General features: G+C 57.7%; 1 protein-coding gene across 1 annotated transcript in view; it reads right to left on the minus strand.

Annotated features, from left to right (window-relative positions):
- Nucleotides 1-377: 377 nt before the first annotated feature.
- The window catches only part of Plxna2 (plexin A2), a 186,296-nt gene continuing 165,421 nt past the window's right edge, over nucleotides 378-21,252 (minus strand). Inside the window, exons 18-32 of the mRNA XM_004862039.4 lie at nucleotides 18,443-18,682; nucleotides 17,794-17,937; nucleotides 17,285-17,519; nucleotides 15,254-15,396; nucleotides 14,287-14,555; nucleotides 12,423-12,489; nucleotides 12,144-12,290; nucleotides 11,498-11,657; nucleotides 11,135-11,238; nucleotides 7,401-7,500; nucleotides 6,789-6,979; nucleotides 5,552-5,721; nucleotides 3,041-3,253; nucleotides 2,151-2,301; nucleotides 378-866 (exon numbers count right to left, since the gene is read on the minus strand). Coding sequence (XP_004862096.1) covers nucleotides 771-866; nucleotides 2,151-2,301; nucleotides 3,041-3,253; nucleotides 5,552-5,721; nucleotides 6,789-6,979; nucleotides 7,401-7,500; nucleotides 11,135-11,238; nucleotides 11,498-11,657; nucleotides 12,144-12,290; nucleotides 12,423-12,489; nucleotides 14,287-14,555; nucleotides 15,254-15,396; nucleotides 17,285-17,519; nucleotides 17,794-17,937; nucleotides 18,443-18,682 — 2,430 coding nt within the window. The 3' untranslated portion in view covers nucleotides 378-770. The remainder of the gene's footprint in view (nucleotides 867-2,150; nucleotides 2,302-3,040; nucleotides 3,254-5,551; nucleotides 5,722-6,788; nucleotides 6,980-7,400; nucleotides 7,501-11,134; nucleotides 11,239-11,497; nucleotides 11,658-12,143; nucleotides 12,291-12,422; nucleotides 12,490-14,286; nucleotides 14,556-15,253; nucleotides 15,397-17,284; nucleotides 17,520-17,793; nucleotides 17,938-18,442; nucleotides 18,683-21,252) is intronic.

Consider the following 21,252-nt stretch of genomic DNA (forward strand, 5'->3'; position numbering starts at 1 on the left):
GACAGTGTGTGGGTGTAAAGCTCAAGTCCCTGCCAGCCAGGCACGGCAACGCGATGGCTTTGCGCTGTGTGCCCAGTTCCACGGTGCCCCAGTGCCTACGCTCTCCCGGCTGCCAGCAGCTTCCAGGTCTGACCAGCTTCTGGGTTTGCGAAGTGTTTGGTGTGGATCTGTGCTCGTCCATTCTCCTCCCGCTGTGTTTCCTGCTTTCTACCTGGAGAGAAAGGAGACCTCCTCTGGCCTCTGGCTTCTCTCTGCAGCTCTCCGTGGTTTTTCCTGCCATTTGGACAGAGGACTTACACGAAGAAGGGGAGACGACAGGGACTAGAAGGAAGGGGTGGAAGTCAGAGTTAAACAAAGTTGGACGGGATTAACAGGACGGCTTTTTGTTTTGTTTTATTTCTGTTTTTTTCCCTTTTTCTTAAAAAAATTAAATAAAGTTCTCATTATTTCCCCAATATACATCAAATGAGTTTCATGCAAAGCAGCAGTCACAGAGGCAGGACCAGCGAGCCTGAGCCTCTCAGCTGGAAGGGCCGCCTTTTCCTCGCCTGGTGGCAGCCCTAGGTGCCGCTGCCATGGACGGCCGACGCCCGCTCTCCTCCCCACAGGAACTGGCTGTGACGGAACCTGGCTGGCGGCCCACCCCTTTCCCCAGGATGGGGCCTCAGGGGCAGCAAGCTCGGGGCTGGTCCCCTGCACTTGTCTTTCCTTCCGAGACTCCAGGGTGACGGCTTGGATGGGTTCCTTGTCCCAGGACGGCAGGCCTCCTCTTAGCTCTCGATGGACATGGCGCTGATTAGCTGCTCCACCTTGTAGGCCAGCCGCTGCCGCCGAGCCTGCTCGTCCTGCTCCAGGGCCCCAATGAGCTGAGGGACAGAGCAGAGGGAGTGACTGCAGGCCAGGTGCCCAGACACTGCCCATGGAGCCTACACCCTTCTGTCTACGCTTCCATAACTTCTGGTAACTGAAATGATTAACTGAACGAATACATTTAATTAATATACAATCATGCACTGCTTAACCATAAGGGCACTTCCTGAGAAATGGGTCATTGGATAGCTTTGGCATCACACAAATGTGAAATTAAATCAAGGACAAAAGAAAATGATATCAAGAAGCACAGAAAACAAGATGTGTGAGGCCAGCTGTAGCTGGTATAATGCAGTGTCCTACTCTAAGGTCAGCCGTTTTATTTTGTAAGTAGAAAGAATATATTCTAAAATGATGATAAAAAGTCTAGTATAGTAAACGTGTAAGCCAGTAACAGCCCTTTAATATCAAGCATTACTACTGGACCCAAATGCGTGTGCCACACTTTTGCAGACTGGCTGCTGGAATAGGAGAGGTGTTTACACCAGCATCACCGTGAATGTGAGCAAAGCCTTGTAATGGGACAGTAAGATGGCTAGGAGGTCAGACAGAGACATTTCAGCTCCATTATAATCTCAAGAGGCCACCATCAGGCATATGATGTGCTGATGACCAAATGTCAACATGTAGTGCATGATTATAATGCACACATCATCTAAATATATGTACATATGTATATATAAATTATATAGTTTAAAACAGTATTGGGACATAGAAAGCACTATGTGATAGCTATTATTGACCCTAATCCTGGTAGCCTGGATACAAATAAGGGGCAAAAAGAGGCTTGTCTTGTCCCTCTTGCTTGCTTTGCCACCTTCTGCCCACCATGAACTGTTTCTCCTCCGCAATGCCCCTCTGCCATGCCACTCTGCCTCGGAGCCAGCCAACTATGGACTGAAACCTCTGCAAACTGTGAGCAGAAATAAGCCTTTCCTCCTTTAACTATGGGTGTCAGGTATTTTGTCTCAGCAATGAGAGAAAAGTAATTGAGACAATCATACAATGATCTTAATTGAAAAACAATCAAATTATTAAAAGTGCTATTTATTGTATTAACATTGGGTGAAAGAGACAACAATGTATAAGAAAGCACCCAAGAAATCAGGGAGCCGTTAGGCTGCCTTATAAAGAAACGATAATGATTCTGAGCTCATGGGCTTTTGACTCCAAACAGTTTTCTTAGCCAGGGTCCTTGCACCATTGTTACATAAGGACAGAGTGGGCCTGTGCCCTGACTGCCTGCACACTGCCTCTGTGCCTGCATGGCCCTGCCTTACCTCCTCGCTGTACTTGCTGACATACGAGTAGATCTCATTGAGGGCGCTCAGCATGTTGAACTCTGCAGCGTGCAGGCGGGACTGCTCGGCGAGGTAGGCGTTCATGTCCTGGTCGCTGATGGCGGGGAGTTTGGCGATGTCTGCATAGTATCTGCCGCACACAGGACAAGGCCCTCGATGAGGACATGGCAAGGGTCTGCCTGCCTCTAACCTGGCCCCAGTCCCTGGCTGCACCGGCTGCTCCTGCCCCTCATTTCTCTCATGCTGGCCTCAAGTTGAGGCTGAAGCTGGAGACCAGAGCTTCTTCAGAAGACTCCATCCAGCTTCTAGCTCTGGGCTGCAGGGCCTGACAGAGTGGGTAGAAGCCCAGACTCCGGCCAGAATCCTTGTACTCAAACCCCAGCTATGCTACCTGCTAGCGGTGACCTGAGGCAAGATATGGTCAGTGACAACTTCACTGGACTGCATGTGTGCATGTGTGTGCGTGCGTGCACGTGTGTGTGTGTGTGTGTGTGTGTGTGTCTGCGGTATTGAGGACTGAATCCAGATGCCCCACATCCCCAGCCCTTATGTTTTTAATTTGGAGACGGGGTCTCATGAAGCTACTAGTTGCTGAGGCTGAGCTTGACCTTGTGATCCTCTTGCTGTAGCCTCTCAGAGCGCTGGGATGACAAATGTGTGCCACACCCAGTGCCACTGGCATTTCAGTGAGATGGCACACACAAGGTCTTTACCATGGTGCTGTTCTGTTGCTTAGCCTGTGCTAAATACAGGTAATCAGGATAATAATCATCACTTCCCATGGCACAAACACAGCCTTCCACCCCTCCAAGCGGAACATCGGAGCGAGGGAGGGAGGAGTGTGAGGTTCCCAGCCCGCATCTGCACACCTCTCCACCCAGCTCTTGTAGCTGGGGATGTCCTTGGCGTAGAGCAGTTTGTTGGAGGGTGAGTCCTTGCCCAGCCGGTGCTCCGAGGTGGAGCAGGAGTCCATGAAGGTCTGGGCCACCACTGACAGGCAGGCGTCCGTGATGCTGCCCTTGTGGATGTCGAACACGAACTGCGGGTTCTTGATCACGTTCACCCAGAAGCGCAGGGGCAGGCTGCGGGAGGAGGCAGAGCACCCCAAGAATCACACCTTCTATCTGAAGGTGGGGAATGAAATCATAGCAAAGGGCTGCTCGCTCAGCCGAGCTGCTGCTGCTGAGCCTGGGGGAGGAGGAGAAGGGCCTTGGGCTCAGCAGGCCCCTGACCCGTTCCCTAACACCGGTGGGGTGGGTGTGCCTGGGCCCGGCCCCTCTGCCAGGCTTTTCTAAGGCCTCAGTGCCCCAAGGGGAGCCCAAGTACAGAGGACAGCACAGTTTTCTCAGAGCTTCAAACAAAGCCACCAGGCTCCCCTCCAGCGTCCGTGGCCATTGTCCGGAAGGAGGCCGCCGGCCGCCCCAGGCACTGCCTGAGTGGGCACAAAGGGCACCACCTGCTCTCTCCGCCCAGCCCGGCTGCCACCGCCGCTTCCCAGGGCTGGCCTTGCCCAGCGGGGCCGGGAATGGGCTCCCTGGGGCAAGTTCTTTCACGCCTCTCCCCAGGGCTTTCTTGTGTCCCGGTAGGGGCAGAGGGAGGAGGAGGCCGATGTGATGTGGGCACCCTGGGAAAGCTCCACTGTCGCTCCCAGTTCTCCCACCCCAAGACGAGCCATCAGTAGTTAGGAGACTTTCTTCAGCGACTCGGGAATTTTTAAGCAGAGGAATTTTTAAGCTTTTCTGTTCCTGGGACCATGAGGCAGAAAAGCCCATTTACCCTCCTTCTAAACCTGAACAGCTGCTGTCCCCTCCTTTCCAGTTCTGCCTTTTTCCAGCTGCCTTCCGGCCTTAACCCTTTCATGCCTGTGTGCAGTGAGCCCTGTCCCCAGGCTTGTCCTCCACCCCAGGCACGATGGCCGGCTATCCCCTTCTCTGTCATGCCTTGAGTCTCACAGACTCCAGGCTTCCCCAGATGTCCTTGTCATGGCAGATCTTGGGAAAGGCCACTGTCCGTCCCCCCAAGGCCGCCTGCTGTGATTTCTGCTTGACTTGGTCACTTTCCGCTGACCTGAAAGGAGCTGCCTCAGCTGAGAGCCAGTGCATATCTTTGGTCCTCCTCCTCCCGGCAACCTGGAGGCCTTCTGATCATATTTCTTGGACAAAGTCTGGACCAGGGGCTCTGCCCACCACAACACCAGGGGAGTGCGGCTCCGTTGTGTGGGTCTGGCCAGCCCACAGAAGGCACAGGTTGGATAACTCAGAACTTGCTCTGATTTCCCCAGACTGCCTTCACCCGGTGCTGGGCGAAGATCCCTCAAATCCTGTCACTGAGAGGCAGAGGAAAGGCCCACCCTAGGGTCCTCCACTGTGGGTGCCTCGCTCCACAACCACCCAGCCTCTCTGTTTTCCCTGCACTGTGATCAAAGCTGCAGAAGCAGGGGGTCAGCCACCACAACACCTCCCAGAAGCCAGGAGTAGAAGGGGTCAGGGTTGGCTCTTTCTAAACTGTTTTGCTGGTTGCTAGGACTTTTGATTCCCAAATAACAGCCTGGGCCCATCTGTGTCAGCTCTGTTTTCTGAGATCGCTGACTCCAGACAGCTGCGTGGGCGCCCTGCCCAACCCAAATGCCAGGGCCTCACCTCTCCCCACTCTCCCCCAGAGGAAGCCTCTGACTCTGGCTTGGCCAGGCCCTGTCTGACCCGAAAGCCAGTGCTTAGCTTGGCCTGTGGTCCAGGGTCACACAGCAGGAAGGGAAGTCTCCTGACAGCCAAGGGAGCTGTCCTCCACTGCTGGTCTGGATGTGGAGGTGGCTAGGGAGGACAGCACAGCTGCGGGACACTCTGCCCGCTGCTTCCTGAGAGCTATGGTGTTGGGGGAATAATGGGCTTAAGGGATCAAGTTTGCCCCGGAACTCGGAGCTGTGGATTCAAGGCTGCAGCAGGTGTGTGCTCTCTCCCCACTTCCTGCCCACTGTACCACCGTCCTGTCTCAGTCAGAATGCCTAGCAGAACCTGGCTCTGCTCCGCTGCCAGCTTCCAATGCAACCTCTGCGTAGGTGCCCCAGCTCCCTGTCCTGAAGACCAGAGGTTTCAGAGTCAGGGGAGGGCACTCCCGGGGGAGGCAACCAGGCTGCATGGGCAGAGCTTAGCTGTGCATGAGAGTTCCAGCCGGCAGCCCCTGGGAGCAGGCAGTCCCTGGGAGCAGCAGCCCGGAAACCACACTGCTGTGCACAGTGTGCGTGCGCTGTGTGTTCTAGGAGCCTCCAGTCACGCAGCCCCAGCTAGGAACAGCTTGCCTGGCATGTCCAGGGTCCTGCTGCCCCCACCCCCAGCTCTGGGCCTCTGCAGGCTGCACCTCCTGCGGGGCACCCCTGGGGTTACCAGTTGCTCTTCCAGGTGTGCCGAACATCGGTGTCGTGGATGCTGTGTCTGTCTGCCTGCTCGTCCAGGAAGTCAAACATGTATTTGATGGCTAGGGGCAGGGCACTGCCCCGGTGCACAGTGCTGAACAAGGTCTCAAACAGGTCATCCACAAACTTCTGCAGGGTGCCCTGGGGGAGCAGAGGGGACAGTGTGAAGTGGGTGGAGGGAGGGCACAGCAGATGGTGCCCTGGGCCCATCTTGCCTGGGAGCCAGCTGTGAGGAGAGGCTGTGTGTAGTGTGGCGAGGTGGGAGGGGCTGAGGATCTGCAGAGCCTCTGCTCTCATCTGCAGCTGCCTGCGGCTGCGAGAGCAGGCGGGCTCAGGGCCTGTGATGGGAAGACAGGAAGTGCGCTGAGCCCAGGCTTCCCAAGGGCGGGGGCACAGTGGGAGGACAGGGGCCTCCTGGCTGGAGCCTGGCAGCGCCCAGGAGGGTCTGACAGGAAGTACAAAGAGCCTCCGGCAACTAGTGACCTGGGCCGAGTGGCATCTGGAGCACGGACTTCCGGGGCTCTCAGGCAAGGGCAGACCGAGCCTGGGTCCCACTGTGTGCAGGCTCCGGGCCACCTGAACTGCTAGCTTTGCCTTCTCTGCCCCTCTCTGCTGGTCTTCGAGCGTCACTGGGCATACTTGGGCAGAGCAGAAATGGAGAGATGGGGTCTGAGACAATGGCTCTGGGCTTTCTGGGAGCAAGACTGGGGCTGTGAGTTGGACGGTGCTGCTGGAAACTCAGCAGCACTGCTGTGGGCTCAGTGGGGGAAATCTAGCCCGACTTGGGGACAGGAGCCATGTGGCTGACATCCTTAAGAGTTATTTCATCCTCTACTGGCAAGGCTAGAAGATGCTGCCTCCACCTCCATCAACATGTGGGGCAGTGGGGCTGAGGCGAGGAGAGAGCGCCTTCCCTTGGACCGTTGGCAGGATGGGGCCTTCTGCTTTCTCTCCCAGTTCAGCCAGAAAGGGGTAGAAAAGGCAGTGGGGTGGAGCGGGGGACATCTGCCAGGCTTACACAACAGTAGGGTCTTCCTGCGGGAGGGGCCCGGACTGAGGGAAACAGCATTCTCAGGGGAGCAGTGGGTCCATTGCCGCTTTGTCACGGGGCCGATGCCCTGGGGACTCCGTCCATGGTCCTGGACCATGTCCCATCTCCATGGGCCCTCCAGGGCTTCCTGGCCTGGGCAGAGCAGAGCGGGAGTTACCTTGGTGGCCAGCAGCCGGGTCAGGTAGATCTCAGACACCATCTTGCTGCCCCGGTCACCCTCCTTCTGGTCGCCGTGGTCATGGTTCTTCACCAGGTGCCAAATCTTGACCCCACTCTCCAGGTCTGGGGTGATCATGGGGGCCCGGGAGCGCAGGCTGTCAGGGCTGCCCGTGTACCTGAAGGAGGAGTCTGGAGGGAGCGAGGTGCAGGGCTCTGAGTGCCTCAGGCCATCCTGTGGCTGGCCAGTTCATTCTGGACTCCCGCCCACCTGTGCATTCACTCAACAATCCGGGTGCCACCAGAAACGGACTGTAGACCTCACACTTGCTGGGTTACTTCAGGGATGTCTGCTTGGCATGAGGAAGAGGAGCCCGTAGTCTTTTCTAGAACAAGGAGCCACCCTGACTCCTTCCCAAGCCTGCTGCTTCAGAGGAAGGGCACAGGGCCCTACTCCTTCAGCTGAGGGCTGGATTGGTGGGAACGGGAGCAAATGAGCCGTTGCCTTTGAGTGGCAGCCGGACAGGGGGCTTAGCCCTGAGAGGAGGGGTTAGTGGAGCCGGGGACCCGCAGGCCCCAGTCTGAGCTGCTGGGCTGCCTCCCCGGGGCTCACCGTATCTGCTGATGGACGTCCGGGAGATGCTGGCAGAGGCGGGCATGTTGTAGGAAGAGGTCTGTTTGGGGACCAGGGCCACCACCGACCTGTCTGACACCTGAGCGGGTGCAGAAGACACAGTACGGGTGAACGCGGGTATCACGGGACTTTACACAGCCAAGTATGGTGGGGGTTATGGGATCTGAGCGGCAGGCAGTGAGGAATTTAGGAAGACCCAAAACAGCAGTCACGCAATGCTTTGCACTGTTATTGGGCCAGAGTGGCACTGCTGGTGTGGTAGCTTCTTGTCACAGGTGACTGCTGAGCACCTGAAAAGCGGTCAGTGACAACCAGGACCCACTCTAAGCATCTGCAGTGGGGTGTGCTAGCAATGTGCAAGATACGCTGGATTCTGATGATGCAGCATAAATAAAAGGACCTAAACGGTCTCACTAATAATCTTTATATTGATTACACAGTGAAACACTACTTATTTTAGATTGATTAGGTTAAATTAAATACATTGTTAACATTAATTTCATCTGCCAATGTTTGCTTTTTAATGTGCTTAGTAAAAAGTTTAAAATTACACAGGCACCTTGCATGTGTGGTTTGCACTATGTTTCCACGGGACAGAGCGGGGCTAGATGTGGCCGCTATCTGTCCTGTGAGTTCAGGACAGTTACTCCCATTTTACAGATGAAGAGACGGGAGCGGGGGAGGCTAAGCAACATCTTCAAGGTCACATAGTTAGAGCGAATGTTGGTAGCCAGATCTGGCGGGCTCCAGAGCGCATATTCTCCTCCCTCTACAGGATCATCTGGGATTTTATCTCAAGTCATACGCTGTCCCTTTTGGCTCTGATTTCTTCCTGGCCTGCACGCTACGATGTCTGGGCTACCTTGAATAGTTTCTACCAAAAGGGCAGCTGCCCTTGGGGAGTCAGAGAGAAAGGTGGTGCCTTACTCCATGCTCTGCGAGGGGACCAGGCCCAGCACCCATCCGATAGGGATGGGCTGATAACTGAGGAGCCATATTGAAGACATTTGGGCCATTTTGATTTAAGATTACCCTCCATCCAATAAAAAGGGAGAATCCCCAGAATTCTGGCGATCCAATTAAACCCCTAACGCAGAGGGAATAAAACAGCTATAATAATGTTATGGGCCATAAAATATTCCTATTAAACCATTTTTCATTTTAACAATTTTTATGAACTTTATAAGTTTGATTTATAGCTGCACCAGTCATAAAACCATCTTTCTGGGTCTTATATCGTCAGTCCCTCTCTCCCACCAAAAAAGAATTAAATGTTGGGAAGTCAAACTGTAAATGAACATTAGTGCTAACGAGATTCCCTGATAGCCAGTTTTAGAGGTGGTGTTTAATTTTACCTTCCCTATAAATCTGCAGGAGACTGGGCAGTTTTTTAATATCACTTTGCTAATTAAGATTATGCAGATTTTCTTCTGTAGGGGCTCCAACGACCTCTGACTCCAGGGAGGGTCATGGGAGGGCAGTGCAGACCTGAGGGCCTGGAGCCCTCGAAGCTGGTCCTCCATTCAGAAGGTGCTGGTGCTCTGTCGCTTCCCCCTGGGGCAGCTCGGTCTGCACCATCGCATTGGACTCGCTGCTTCTGCCCTTCAGGGATTCTCCTTGCCACCAACTCCCCAGAAACCCCTTTCTAAACGCTTGGCAGGGACAGGGGTTTACATGCCCTGCAAGAACAGATTCCATTATTTATGGTTTCCTGTCACCTACCGGAAGAGCCACAAGGTGACTCACAGGACCGGAGTTCAACTCAATTCTAGGTCCAGCCATTAAACTGCTTTCATTCTTGGATTTTCTTTTTCTCACCCAAACTGGGTTGAGAAAGCCAGTGCCCAAGAAGCCTGGTAGGGACTGTCCTTGGCTACCAGCTGGACAACTTAAACTCTGGGCCTCAGTTGTCTCGTTTGTCAGGGGGACAATAATCGTGTCTAACAATCATAGCTGTGGGGATTATTAAAGGAACCGGGATGTGGAAAGGCTGAGCGAGTGGCTGGTGTTCATCGAGCACTCAGCAAGTGCTGGCCTTAGTGTCCCATTGTGAGTATCGCCCTCATTGTCATCATCAGAGCCTCCCAAAGGGGGGAAGACCCTGGGGCCCCTGCCACCCAGGGCTAGCATTCGAGAAATGTCTCACACTCAGTAACACTAGGTAAATACTTGACACATGAATGAACACATGAATGACAAATGCCATCAGGGAATTGGAAGTGGTTTGTAGGACGAGCACTGTTTCGTGCTTCCGCTCAGGGGCTACAGGGTGGGCAGCCCAGGAGCACGCGTCAGAGCACAGAGACAGCAGAAAGTCCCCACTCCTGCCCTCGAAGATGCAGGACTTTCGCATGTTCTTGTTCAGTCCTAATTGGCTCATTACAAGTGTTCTATGGGATGCCTTCACCGCGAGTCGTGGTGGGCCGTGGGATGTGTTGTGTACAGAATTAACGGGAGTGATTAGAACTCTGTTGCAGTACGTATGCGTTCTGGGTACCTCACCTCTGGTTTCTAATCCTTCCACCACCTTCATACATTCACCAGTCAGGGGGTTATCTCCATTTTGCAGATGAGGAGCCCAAGGCTGGGAGAGACTGCAGTCACACTACCAGTTCCTGGGGTGGCGGGGCTTCAAGGGCAGCTCCCAGATCCTATCTCTTCCCTTTGCATCACCCTCCTCCTGCATGGGCTGGGCTCCAGGTGAGGCGTGAACACAGAGGATGAGGCCAGCCAGAGGGGTGGGGTCTGGGAGTACCGCCTGGGGTACCCAGTGTCCCCTGCCATCCTTTGTGCCCCCGAGGCTCCGGGCCAGCTCCTGGGCTCCCAGCAGTCTGGTCACTGGCAGCTCTGTGCCTGCCAGCCCGGCCTGCCAGCGCCTCTGCACACCTCACTTTGTGAGGGGGGGACACGAGGAGGATGTCATTAATCAGACAATCCCCTGGGCCTTGCAGCCTGAGGCGCTTCCTGTAGTTGGTTTAATTTCCCTCGGTGTCTCTCATTTCCAGTTTCTGTTTCAGTATCTTCCCCGAATCCCAATCTGTCTACCTGTGCTTAATCTTAGGGTCCCCCAGCCCCTGCCCCAAATGTTTCCCATGGGATAGGAGGGGACACTCCTGGATCTTGTGTCCTTTTGCTGGGGGTTTTCGAATGCTCACTGTGTCTTCCAGCATGCAAACACGTCACAGGCTATGCTTTCTCCTAAGCAGGGCAGGGATTCCTAGAGGCCCCCTTTTCCAAGCAAAAGGCAGCTGAAATAACTCTTCCAAGGACACGAGGTGGTGAGAGGCAGAACCTGAAGACAAGCCTGTCAGCTCCCCTGCTGCCTGCAAACCCGAAGCTCAGAGAGCAAGAAACCAGAGAGAGTAGGTGCCAGGCACTCTCAGGCACTGGTCACAGGGTGAGGGCTCGGCCACAGGCGGGCCTTCCTGTAGATGTGGGACCTGGCCTTGGCCTGGACAGTTATACCTGCTCGGAGGGTGAGGGTGGGGCCTTAAGACTCATGTTCGTCTAAATTCCTCCAGTGAAGCTAGGGGACACCAGGAGCTGAGAAGCCCTGTTCCAGGATCCCGGGAAAGGAAGAAAAGGCACCAAACCCACTGACAGGGGTCGAGGCTGCAGTGATTAGGAGGCAGGGATCACTGGGGGGCTGAAGGTCCCACACCCCAGCCCAGAGCACAGCACCTGTCTGAGCAGAGGCCCCGCCCCGGCCTCACCTGATAGTGCAGCAGCGTGTTGAGCCGCTTCCAGTCGCCCTCGATCTTGGTGGTGATGTCCTCGTCCTGCAGGACCACCCGGGCGATGCGGCCCTGGCGCCACTCTGGGGAGAAGGCGGCGCAGGCAGCAGTGAGGGGCGGGGCCGCCCAGCCGGGCCTGCTCTAGGGACCCGGCAACCCTGGTAACCCGGAGCCCGGTGCTGGTGCTGGTGCTGGTGCCCACGGCAGCCGGGGGGAGTCCTTCCCAGGGCCCCCGCCTGGCCCGGGCCCTGGGAGACACCTTCCAGGAGGCTGTGCTGGGGGTTGGCGTGCCCTGCCCTCCAGGGGCGCCCCTCGCCCACACTCCAGAGCCGGGCTTCCTACCCAAGTCCATGTCCACGGCGCGAGGCCGCTGGGAGTAGGGCACGTTCTTGTACACGGCGTCCAGGATCTTCTCCTTGACCTGCGTGATGGTGTCGCAGTTCAGCGCCTTCACCGGGATCTCTGGGCTGTTCTCGTTGTCGGGATTGACACAGTTCAGGATCTGCAAGTGGGGCGCGAGTCAGCAGCTGAGGGAGCAGTGCCGGGTGGGAGGCCGGAGGCCTCGGAGTCGGAGTCTTCTTCAGCTGCCCCCTAGGTGCAGCTCTCTCCTGTGCCTCGAGCCTGCATCACCGAGCCGCCCCTCCTTTCTAGCTCCTGGATGGCCGCGGGGAGACTGATCCTGGGCTGATGCCCGGGAGGGCTCTGGGGACGGTGCCAGGTGGGTCAGGGGCTGGGCTCCCCTTTCCCCAGAGCTTCTGCACCGGGAATCAGCAGATTCACCTCCTGTCCCCCAGTATTGCCTACAGTAAACTGAGGCAGAGTCCCCAGGGCTCACGGGCTGAGGCAGGAGAAAGGAACCAGGGAGCTGCCTCGTCCTCGATACAAACAGTACAGCCGCGGCTCCCGGACCTGTCGGCCGGCTCTGCGGGTCCCACGGACTGGACCGGCTCGGGGCGGAGGGTAGAGCGTGGGAGGAGCCGGCCCTCACCAGGGTCTTGTACTCTATCTGCTGCCGGATGAGCTTGTCCTCGCTCAGGGAGTAGCGTGCCTCGCCGGTGATGGCGTCGATGGGGCCCTTCTCCATCTGCTGCTTGATGGCACAGTACAGCATGAAGAGCGGCTCCCCCGCGCACTCCTGTGGGCACAGCGGGCGCGGGAAGTGTGGGCCGGGCCCTTCCTCTCTGGGCGCCCCCTCTCCGGGCGCCCCTGGGGTGTGGAGGTGCGGAGGGGCCCTGGGCGCCAGCCCCGAGGGCTGGGGTTCCCTCACCTTCAGGAACTTGTGCAGGAGGAAGGCGAACCAGTTGGTCAGCATCTTCTCGGCCACCGACTCGGTCCTGGGGAGGCCAAGGAGGCGCAGTTGTTATTCAGGCCTCAGAGTGGACCCTGAGCTGGTTCTGGGGGCCTGAGAAAATGGGGGGCACCAGGTCCCAGCCCAGCCGCACCAGGGTGCGGAGTGCGAGTCTCTTTCTGAGCTTGGGTTTCTGGGGCAAACGGTGGGTGAGGCCTTCCATCCCACACTGCTGCGGCCGTGCCTGAGGCAGAGGCTGCAGTCCCCCCACTGTCTTCCGGCCTCAGGGTGGTGAGCAGGGTGGTTCCTGCGTACCTGGATACTCTGTCTTGCACGTCTGGCACCTGCCCCTCCAAACACTCAGTCAGACTGTCTTGGGTTCCAATCCTGGCTCTGCCCTGAGCTAGTGGTGGACCGTGGGCAAGTCATTAGCCTCTCTGGGTTCAGTTTCCTCATTTTTAAAGGGCACAGTCTTAGTGTCTACCTCACACAGGTGTTGTTGGGGGCTGAAAGAGTTAAGATATTCAGAGTGCTAAGAATAGCACCAGCCCCAGGACAGGATGTGTAAACGTGAGCTACCATTACTGCTGTTGTGTGGCTTGGGATCCAGCCCTGCAGGTAAAGGCAGTGCTTAAGAGTCTGGCCAACAGGGTATCTGTTTTTGCAAGCATCCCCCACTCCCCGGCTGCGAATCTGGGGACTGGGGAAGAAACAAAGCTGCTGTGACAGAACCTTGGTGATGGAAAAGCCTGCCTGCCAGAGGGGTATTCTAACTCCCTGCACGTGGTGCAAATTATACCCTCAAGTAGCTGTAAATCCCAGACATTTGCCAGGGCCGCTCAGCAATCTGGGGCTGGGAGAGAGTGACAATGGCAGAAGAAATTGTAGCTTTCTCCCTGGGCCCTCCCAGCAACCTCTCCCTGCATTGTGCCTGAGATTAGCTCTAATTTAAATACAACAGATCCTAATGAGAGTTTCTAATGCTCAGATTGGCAGGATGGGGGCTCAGTGCTCATAAAACAAAGCCACGCTCACCCCACTCAGGCCCTGGAAGCCTGGGCCCTAGATAGCAGCAAGCTAAGGAGGAGGGGTGAGGTGGCTGTTCCCACCCCTGCTGCCCAGAGGGGCTCCAGGGCTGTGCTCAGCCCCCATGGCCTCCAGAGGGGTGGATGAAGGGGATCCAGGTTTGTAGCCCTCTCCCAGGCCAGGAAAGTGGCAAGTGGGGCAGGTGGTAGATGCTGTTGATTCCAACCTGGAGGCTGGGCACGGACCCTGCACCGTACCTCTAGCTCAGCGCCAGGCAATGGGAGCAGGGCTGGGAATGATTTCTGTCTGTGCTGTCCAACATGGCGGCCACTGGCCACAGGTAGCACTGGGCAGCTGGGCACTGGGAACGCGGCCAGCACCATCAGATTAGTGAAGTCGGCCTAGTATTTCACTTTAGTTAATCGCTCCCTATGGCCAGTGGCCTGGTGCTGGACAGCACAGCTCCAGAGGTGGGGGAGGGAAAGACCCGGCAATGTCACCACACTGTGTCCACGGGGAGCCTAAGTAAGGTGCCAGCAAGCGGCAAGGTCGGCGGGGTGTGTGCGTGCGTGCGTGTGCGTGTGCCTGTGTGTGTGTGTGTCCCGTGCAGACCACGTGCACTCGGCCCCCTGGACCCTGTGGTCTGTCAGGACTGCGGGACCGGACTCCGCTCTGGGAGGCCGTGGACACAGGCCGTGCCCCGTGGTGCCGCTTCTGGGGACCGGCCTCCCCCCGTGTGGCTTGGGTGCCTGTCTAGGGAGAGGCCGGTCCCCGTCCCGATGCTGCCGCCCCTCGTGCTGCCCGGCTGGGCTCGGACCTCCGCAGCAGCAGCTTGGGGTGGTTCTTGTTCTCCAGGTTCTTCTCGATGAGGTCGGACAGCAGCTGCTTGAGGACGTCGGTAGCGTACTCCAGGCGGCCCTGCAGCCCGGTCATGATGAGCGAGGCCACGTTGCCGCGGTCGCGCATGGAGAAGCTGCGCTGCAGCTCCAGCGTGCGGATGAAGGTCAGCAGGAAGACCTTGTTGTTGATGAGCTGGGCGAAGAGCTTCAGCGCCTTCTCCACGTGCTGCTGCCCGTTCCCCTGCACCTGGGCGGGGCGAGGCCGCTTTTAGCCAGGCTCTCTCGGGGCCTGCTGAGGACAGGCGTGGAAACGCCCACCGGACCGCCCACCCACGCTGCCCGCTCGGGTCGGCCGCTCTGACGCTCCGCCAGACCGGGGTGGCGAGGCCCCTTGAACAGCTCTCTGAGAGAACAACGGGGGCTCCCCAAGGGAAAGCCCATCAGACTCCCCTCAACTTCTGGTCCTGACTTGTTAATTTCAGTAAAACAAACAAACAAAGGAATGAACAAACCGCACAAATCCTATATCTTTCTTAAGCCACCTTAAACCAATTCAGAGTGAGGCAGGGCTTTTGTTATTTTTTTAACTTTTTTTGAGACAGGATCTTGCTATGTAGCCCAAGCTGGCCTGAACTTGTGGCAATCCTCCTGCCTCGGCCTCCCAGGTGCTGGGACTACAGGCATGCCACCATGCCCGGCCTAGGATTTTTGTTATTAATTCAGTCGTCAGTTAAAAGTCGACCAACAATAAGCCTCACCCTGGACTTGTGCCTGGATCCCCTGTCCCGGTGCTCCCATGGCTGACTTCCCCGACTGCACTAGCGCCACAAGGCTCTTCTGCACCGTCAGCCCGCACACCCCTAACCTGACCCCGGCCCCTGGCCCAGCTGGGCTTCCTGGGAACCCTGGCCCTGCGAGGTGGCTGGGCAGGGACACAGGCTTTACCTCCAGCTCCCGCAGGACAGGGTGGTCCTCAATGCCTGGGAACAGTACTCGCATTGCATAGGTGCGGTAATCCAGGTAGGGGATTCCTGAGCGGTCCAGGTCACTGGTGAGCTCATTGATGTCGGTCTGGAGCTCAGCGAAAGCTGTGAGAGTGAGTAAAGGGATACTCAAGGGGAGCCCCAGGCAGGGGAGAGGATGGCGAGGAGAAGGAAAGGGCTGAGGTGCAGACAGCGAGGGTTGGGGGCAGATCTCTGCGCGGGCACAGAGCCATCTCTAGAAAGCCTGCTACAGTTTGGATTTTGCTTCCCCCAAAGGCCTGTGTAGTAAAGGCTTAGGCTCCCGATTGGTGCCAGTGGGAGGTGGTGGAAAGTTCAAGAGGCAGAGCCTTCCGAGAGGTCTTCGGGTCACTGGAAGCTGGCCCTGGGAAAGCAGTGGGGACCTGTTGTGGTTTGGATCTAACAAGCGTCCCCCAAAGCTCACGTGTTCAGAGGTCTGGGGTCACTGGATCCCAGGACCTGTGCTCAGACCCTGATGGGTGCAGCAGTGAATGTGCTGCTGAGGAGGTGCAGCCCTGCTGCCGGAGGGGAGCTGTCCAGACTGCTCTGGGGATATACTCGTGCGCTGACGCGTTCTTTTCTCTTTTTCTTCCTGCCTGCTGTGAGTTGAGCAGCTTTCCCCTGCCAGTCTGTTCTGCCCTCCCATTGTTTTGCCTTGGAGGCAGCCAAACATGGACTGAACTGTCTCAAACCATGAGCCAAAATAAACATTTACTCCTTTACGACGCATGTGTCAGATACTTAGTCCTAGCCAAGAAAAGAAGCCTAATTCAGGACCCGAGCCCCTTCCTCTTTCCCTCTTCTGCTCTTCCACTTCCTGGCCGTGACAGGAGCAGTCATGTTCCACCACGTACTTCTGCCAGGTGTGCTGCTTCAACACAGGCTGAAAAGCAGCAGGGCCGATGCCCTGAAAATGGTGAGCCAAATTTCTCCTCTTTAAAGTTGATCGCTGAGGTACTGGTCACAGTGACAGCGCTTCACACGCTGCCTTCCTTAGCTGATGAGAAGATGGCTGGTTTGCATTTTATTTTTTCTTCCATGCTTACCTCTGATTTTGATTTTCTTTGTACATATTGCAGTGTGGCAAAAAGAAAGAAGGAGAAGGACAGACACCATACTCAAATCATTTGGTAAAGGTCTGGGAGGTGCTAAAAGCACGGGAAGAAATGGCTGGGAGATACAACAAAGACCAGTGCAGGCAAACTGCTGCCTGTTTCCAAGCAAGAGGATAACCAAGACGCCACTCCTGGGGCAGCCCTGGTCCTGGGGCCCTCGGCCAACAGGCGAGTCGGCAGTGCAGGCTTCTGCAGCCTCGCCCTGGTGGCAGCTCCGTTTTTGAGGGCCCAGGCTCTGCAGGCCTGGTGTCAGGAGGAGCCTCTCTCTGCCCGCCTTTCCCAGCAGGGCTCTTCCCTTTCCCCCAGCAGAGCCCTTGTTTCTGACAATGCTGTTTGCGGCAAAGGAGACATGTTTTGATTTCTAATGGAGATGTTTACTCAGAAAACCTGCCAGGTCCTAGGCTGGAGAGGACGCCAGGTACAGGCGTCACCGCAGGGCTGTGGCTGCATGGGACATGGGAGGAAACACAGTTGCTGCCCCTGCTCACAGGCGCGGCCCAAGCTGCTCCCAGCGTGGCCTTCGGAGCAAAGGCTCAGCCTGCAGAGCGGATAGAAAACAAACCCTGTGGAGTTGAGGGAGGGCTCGCCTGGCTTTCCTTCACTGCTCAGACGCCTGTGCTAAGCCTGGGGCCCTCTGCGAGGTGAGGCGGCCCGGGGCTGGCCGAGTCACAGCAGAGTGAGGCCGGGTGGGGCAGGGCCCTGGGTCCTCACAGAGAAGCCTTCTTCACGCAATGCTTGGGGGAGAGGAGAGGGAGTTTCTGGGAGACCGGGTCAGGACCGTGTGGAGGGCGGCAGCAGATGGGGTTGTTTGCGGGGTGGGGAAAGGCAAGGCAGGTCCGTGGGTGGCCGGCCGTGCTCACCCTCCTTGCACTCCAGGGCCACACGCGACTCCAGGTTGTCCATCTGCATCTGCAGCCGCTTGAGCGTGAGGTCGTTCTCCCGCGACTTGCGCTTGTAGGCGATGAGCACCATGATGACAATGACGAGCAGGAGGCTGCCGCCGGCCGCGATGCTGACGATGGCAGGCAGGGTCAGCAGGCTGTCCGAGACGACGCTCACCGAGCCGGGCGAGAAGACCGTCCCGCCCACGAGGACCTGCGCACACAGACGCGCGCGCGCGCACGCTGCACAGAGGGCACAGCCCGGCGGCCCGCGACCGTACAGCGCGAGCGGGGACAGACACGCGGCCAGCTGGCGCGGGCTTGGCACGAAGTGGCTTCCGCCTTGGCGTCCCCGCCCCGTTGCGGAGCGGGACGACAAGGACCCCGGCGCTTGGGCGTGGGTTGGGCCGCGAGGCGAAGGGGGAGCTTCAGGACCCACCGATCCGACCGTGTGCACGGGAGGGCCGGGAAGCCGAGGGGCTGCTCACCGTGACCTTGTGCTGCCCCGTGAGGGTGGGAGGCTCGCAGAGGAGCTGCGTCTCAGACACGGTGACGGCGCAGGGCGTCTCCCCGATCAGCACTGTGTAGTTGAGTTTGGCCCCTCCGGAGGCAGGAGGGCAGAGGTTCTTGCCCTGTAGAGAACAGCAGGCTCAACAGGACGAACAGATGTGTTCTTAGAAACAGGAAGGAAGGGTGGTCGGGCAAAGCCAACGGACCACTCCGTGGTGGGGTGTGGGGGCATCGGCAGCCGTCACGTGGAGAGAAAGAGGCTGCGAAAAGGAGATAAGGGCGGGAGAAGACGGGGCAGGGGTGGGGAACACCCACCAACAGGGAAGTCAGGGCAGCTCAGGAGGCACTGGCGCGCAGAGGTGGGGGTGACCCCCGGGCAGAGAGCACGAGGGAGGCCTGGACCTCTGGAGGTCACCGAGGCACGGAAGTGGCTCCGCAAGAAAGGAAGCAGCTGCTCCCAAGTCAGCTTCCCGGAACGAACAGGAAGCGTGAAAAGTGTCCTGGGGGCGCAGCCGGGGTCTCTAAACGGGCCCCTCCCCCGGGGAACAGTGGCTCTGGGCTCCGCGTGCAGATGGCGAGGCGCAGGGACAGCAGGCAGGACACGGGCTGCTCTCTGTCGCTCCCTACCTTCAGGATGATGGGCGACCCTGGCTTTTGGTCCAAGACGCCGGTTGGGCTGAGTAGCTCGAAGGTCGGGTTGGGGTAGTAGGTGAACTTGGTATCGTTGTAAATCAGCAAGGACTGGACGTTGTTGAAGACAAAGCCGAACTCCTCGGGCCGCTCCACGGTGTCCAGGCCAGGGCGGTAGTCGGTGGTCAGAGAGGGCGCCAAGCAGGTGAGGGTGGTCGCGTTCACAACTTTACACACCTGGGGGCCCAGAGAGCAGAGTTCGAATGCCCAGCACTAGGGGGCAGGAGTGGCATCCCAGGCCCACCTCCCATCCCTGCGTCTGGCTGGCATCCCAGGCTCCTTGGTATTACGTGGCGGGGCCTTATGGAGAAGGGCAGTGGCATTTTTCTGGGTCGGGGGAGAGCTTTTGACCTCATTCCTTTCTGCACTCATCACCACTGACAGCCGGCTGTGTGCCAGGCCCTGAGCTAGGAGTCAGGGCTGCAGAGGGAAAGAGACTCAGGGAGATGGACAACTGAAGTGGTATCACCACACGGTCCTGTCAGGGGCTGGAGACCACAAGTGCATACTCCGGGAGTATGCAGGAGTGTGCATCTGTGTGTGTGTTCCTGTGTGTGTGCATGTGTGTGTGTGTGTGCACTGGTGCTGAAGTGGAGCAAGCAGAAAGGAATGCCCTATAATCTGGAGAGAGAGAGAGAGAGAGAGGAGAGAGAGAGAGAGACAGTGTGAGGTGAACTCTGCCCTGTGCGTAGTAGGTGCTCAGTATACGTGCACTGAACTGATGGCTAAACAGGATCTTGCAACTCTGGGTGTTTGACTTAGGACCCCTCTCTTCTCTAACTGTGCACCCCAACCCTGCACTAGGGTAGAAGATCGGAACTGACACTGAGCTTACTGTGCCCCCTTTCTCTCGTTGACTCTGGCCCGCCACTTACCCTTCTAGCAGGAGTGGCCCCTGCCTAGGGAGGTCTGTGCCCTCTCTCCTGTTGGTCACTTCCAGGGCTGCCGTGGTGGGGGACAGACCGAAGAGACCACAGAAGGACCCAGCCTCCTGCCCTCTCCTCCTGGCTCCTGCCCGGCACAGCTTGGTTTCTGTTCTGGGAGCCAGGGCGTCCAGGAGCAGCCAAGGGCAACTCCCAAAGTGCACACTGCCCGGCAAGGCTGCCCTGGCAGGCCGCACACACGTGTGTCTGGACAATGCACACATGAGGCTTCACGTTCAAACAAGACCGTGTGTGTAGTTGCGAAGAAGCTGCCAGTCGCACAGAGACTGTGTCTAGAGAGGATGTCAGAGCTTCAAGTCCGGGTCTGAACCCTCTCTTTCCCCAGAGAGCTCGAGTTTGGTTAGAGTAGCTCTCTTGAGCTTCGCACTGCCGAAGGTGTCAGTACCGGTTCCTGCCACTTTCAGCGAACACGGCGCTGCCTTAATGTCCCTTTCGTGCTGCAGCTGGGGACACCGAGTCATGGGAAGAACAGAGATGCTGTTCCCCAGGGAGTGGAATGTGCAGAGAAGACACCCAGCCTCGGGTGCCCCTCCAGCCCCTCCTCCAGGTTCACCACCCCAGGGTGCTCCCTGGCTAAGCAGACCAGTCCCAAACAAGAGGCCTCTATGTGCTTCCTGCCCTGTCTGCTTCGGCACTTTGTCCGCCAAACAGTCCTTTGGGTTTTGTGGCTTCGCTCTTGCCCCTCACCATCCACTGGGCTTGCTCTGAAACCCAGCCTCAAGGAGGGGCGGCCCAGGTGGGCTGAGGGTGAGGGAGGGCCCAATGGACCCAGCTTCCTGCAGCAGAGTACGGGCCAGAGGCTGTGAGCATGGCCCGGCTGGAGGGGCGCTGTGGGGCCACCTGCCTCTCCTCCCCACAGGTCACATGGAAGCTGGGGATGCCAGCCCTCCAGAGCGTGCAGCTACCTCTCGGTTCCTAGAAACACTGCCTTCCTGCTTCAGCGGGGCTGGGAGCAGTGCTAGTGAGGCTCCTGCTGGGCTGCTGCTGGGTCCTCATGAGGGCAGAGGGGACCCAGAGCCTGAGCTTTACGCCAAGACTTCCGGTGTAGGTGAGGCTCTGCTCAGTCTCCTCTTCCAAGGGCTTCTGAGGCCAAAGCCTGCATGCAGCCTTTGGGAGTTGCCCTCCTGGGTGGTCACACATTCACTCCCTTTCCAAACTGCCCATGGTGCCTTCCTGTGGCTTTTATTTTCTGTACTCCGGTGTTTACTGGCCAGGGAGAGCCTGTCCTCACGGGGCTGGCCTCCAGGGAGCGAGCTCACACCCCATCTGGCCCTCTCAGTCACTGTCCACTGCCCTCATCGCCCCAGGCCTGGTGCCAGACCCTGGGACAGCCCTCTGCAGAGAGCCCGCTGGAACTGCTCGAACCAGCCAGTCTGAACCGGGTGGCCCCACTGTGCCTGCCGCTTCCTGTGGAGCCTGCAGAAGAGGCTCTGGCCACACATTCTCCTCCTTCTCTCGCCTCCTGGCTGACCCTCTGCCGCCCCAGGAACCCGCGTGGCATGGCATGGTTCCTTCTCTTCATGTCTAACTTGTGAGAATCAACACCATATCCCATACTCTGGCCTTGCAAAGTCTGAATAAAATGAGAACACTTGTATTTGAAAGCATGCACATGATTTTCTTGGAGAGTCTATCATTTCTGGGTGTGAGTGCACGATACCCATTCCTGACCCCACCTCTGCCTGAGGCCCTGGCATTTGGACATGTGTGTGCTTCCCGGAGCCCTTGGATGCCAGGGGATGAGGGGGCACTGGCTCTCTTCCCACAGTCAGGCTGCAGGCTGGGGAGGGGAGGCGTGTGCTC

Source organism: Heterocephalus glaber, unplaced genomic scaffold, assembly GCF_053883595.1.
Source record: "Heterocephalus glaber isolate CG9 unplaced genomic scaffold, H.glaber_assembly_v1.0 deba00001600, whole genome shotgun sequence".
NCBI classification, from domain to species: Eukaryota; Metazoa; Chordata; class Mammalia; order Rodentia; family Bathyergidae; genus Heterocephalus; species Heterocephalus glaber.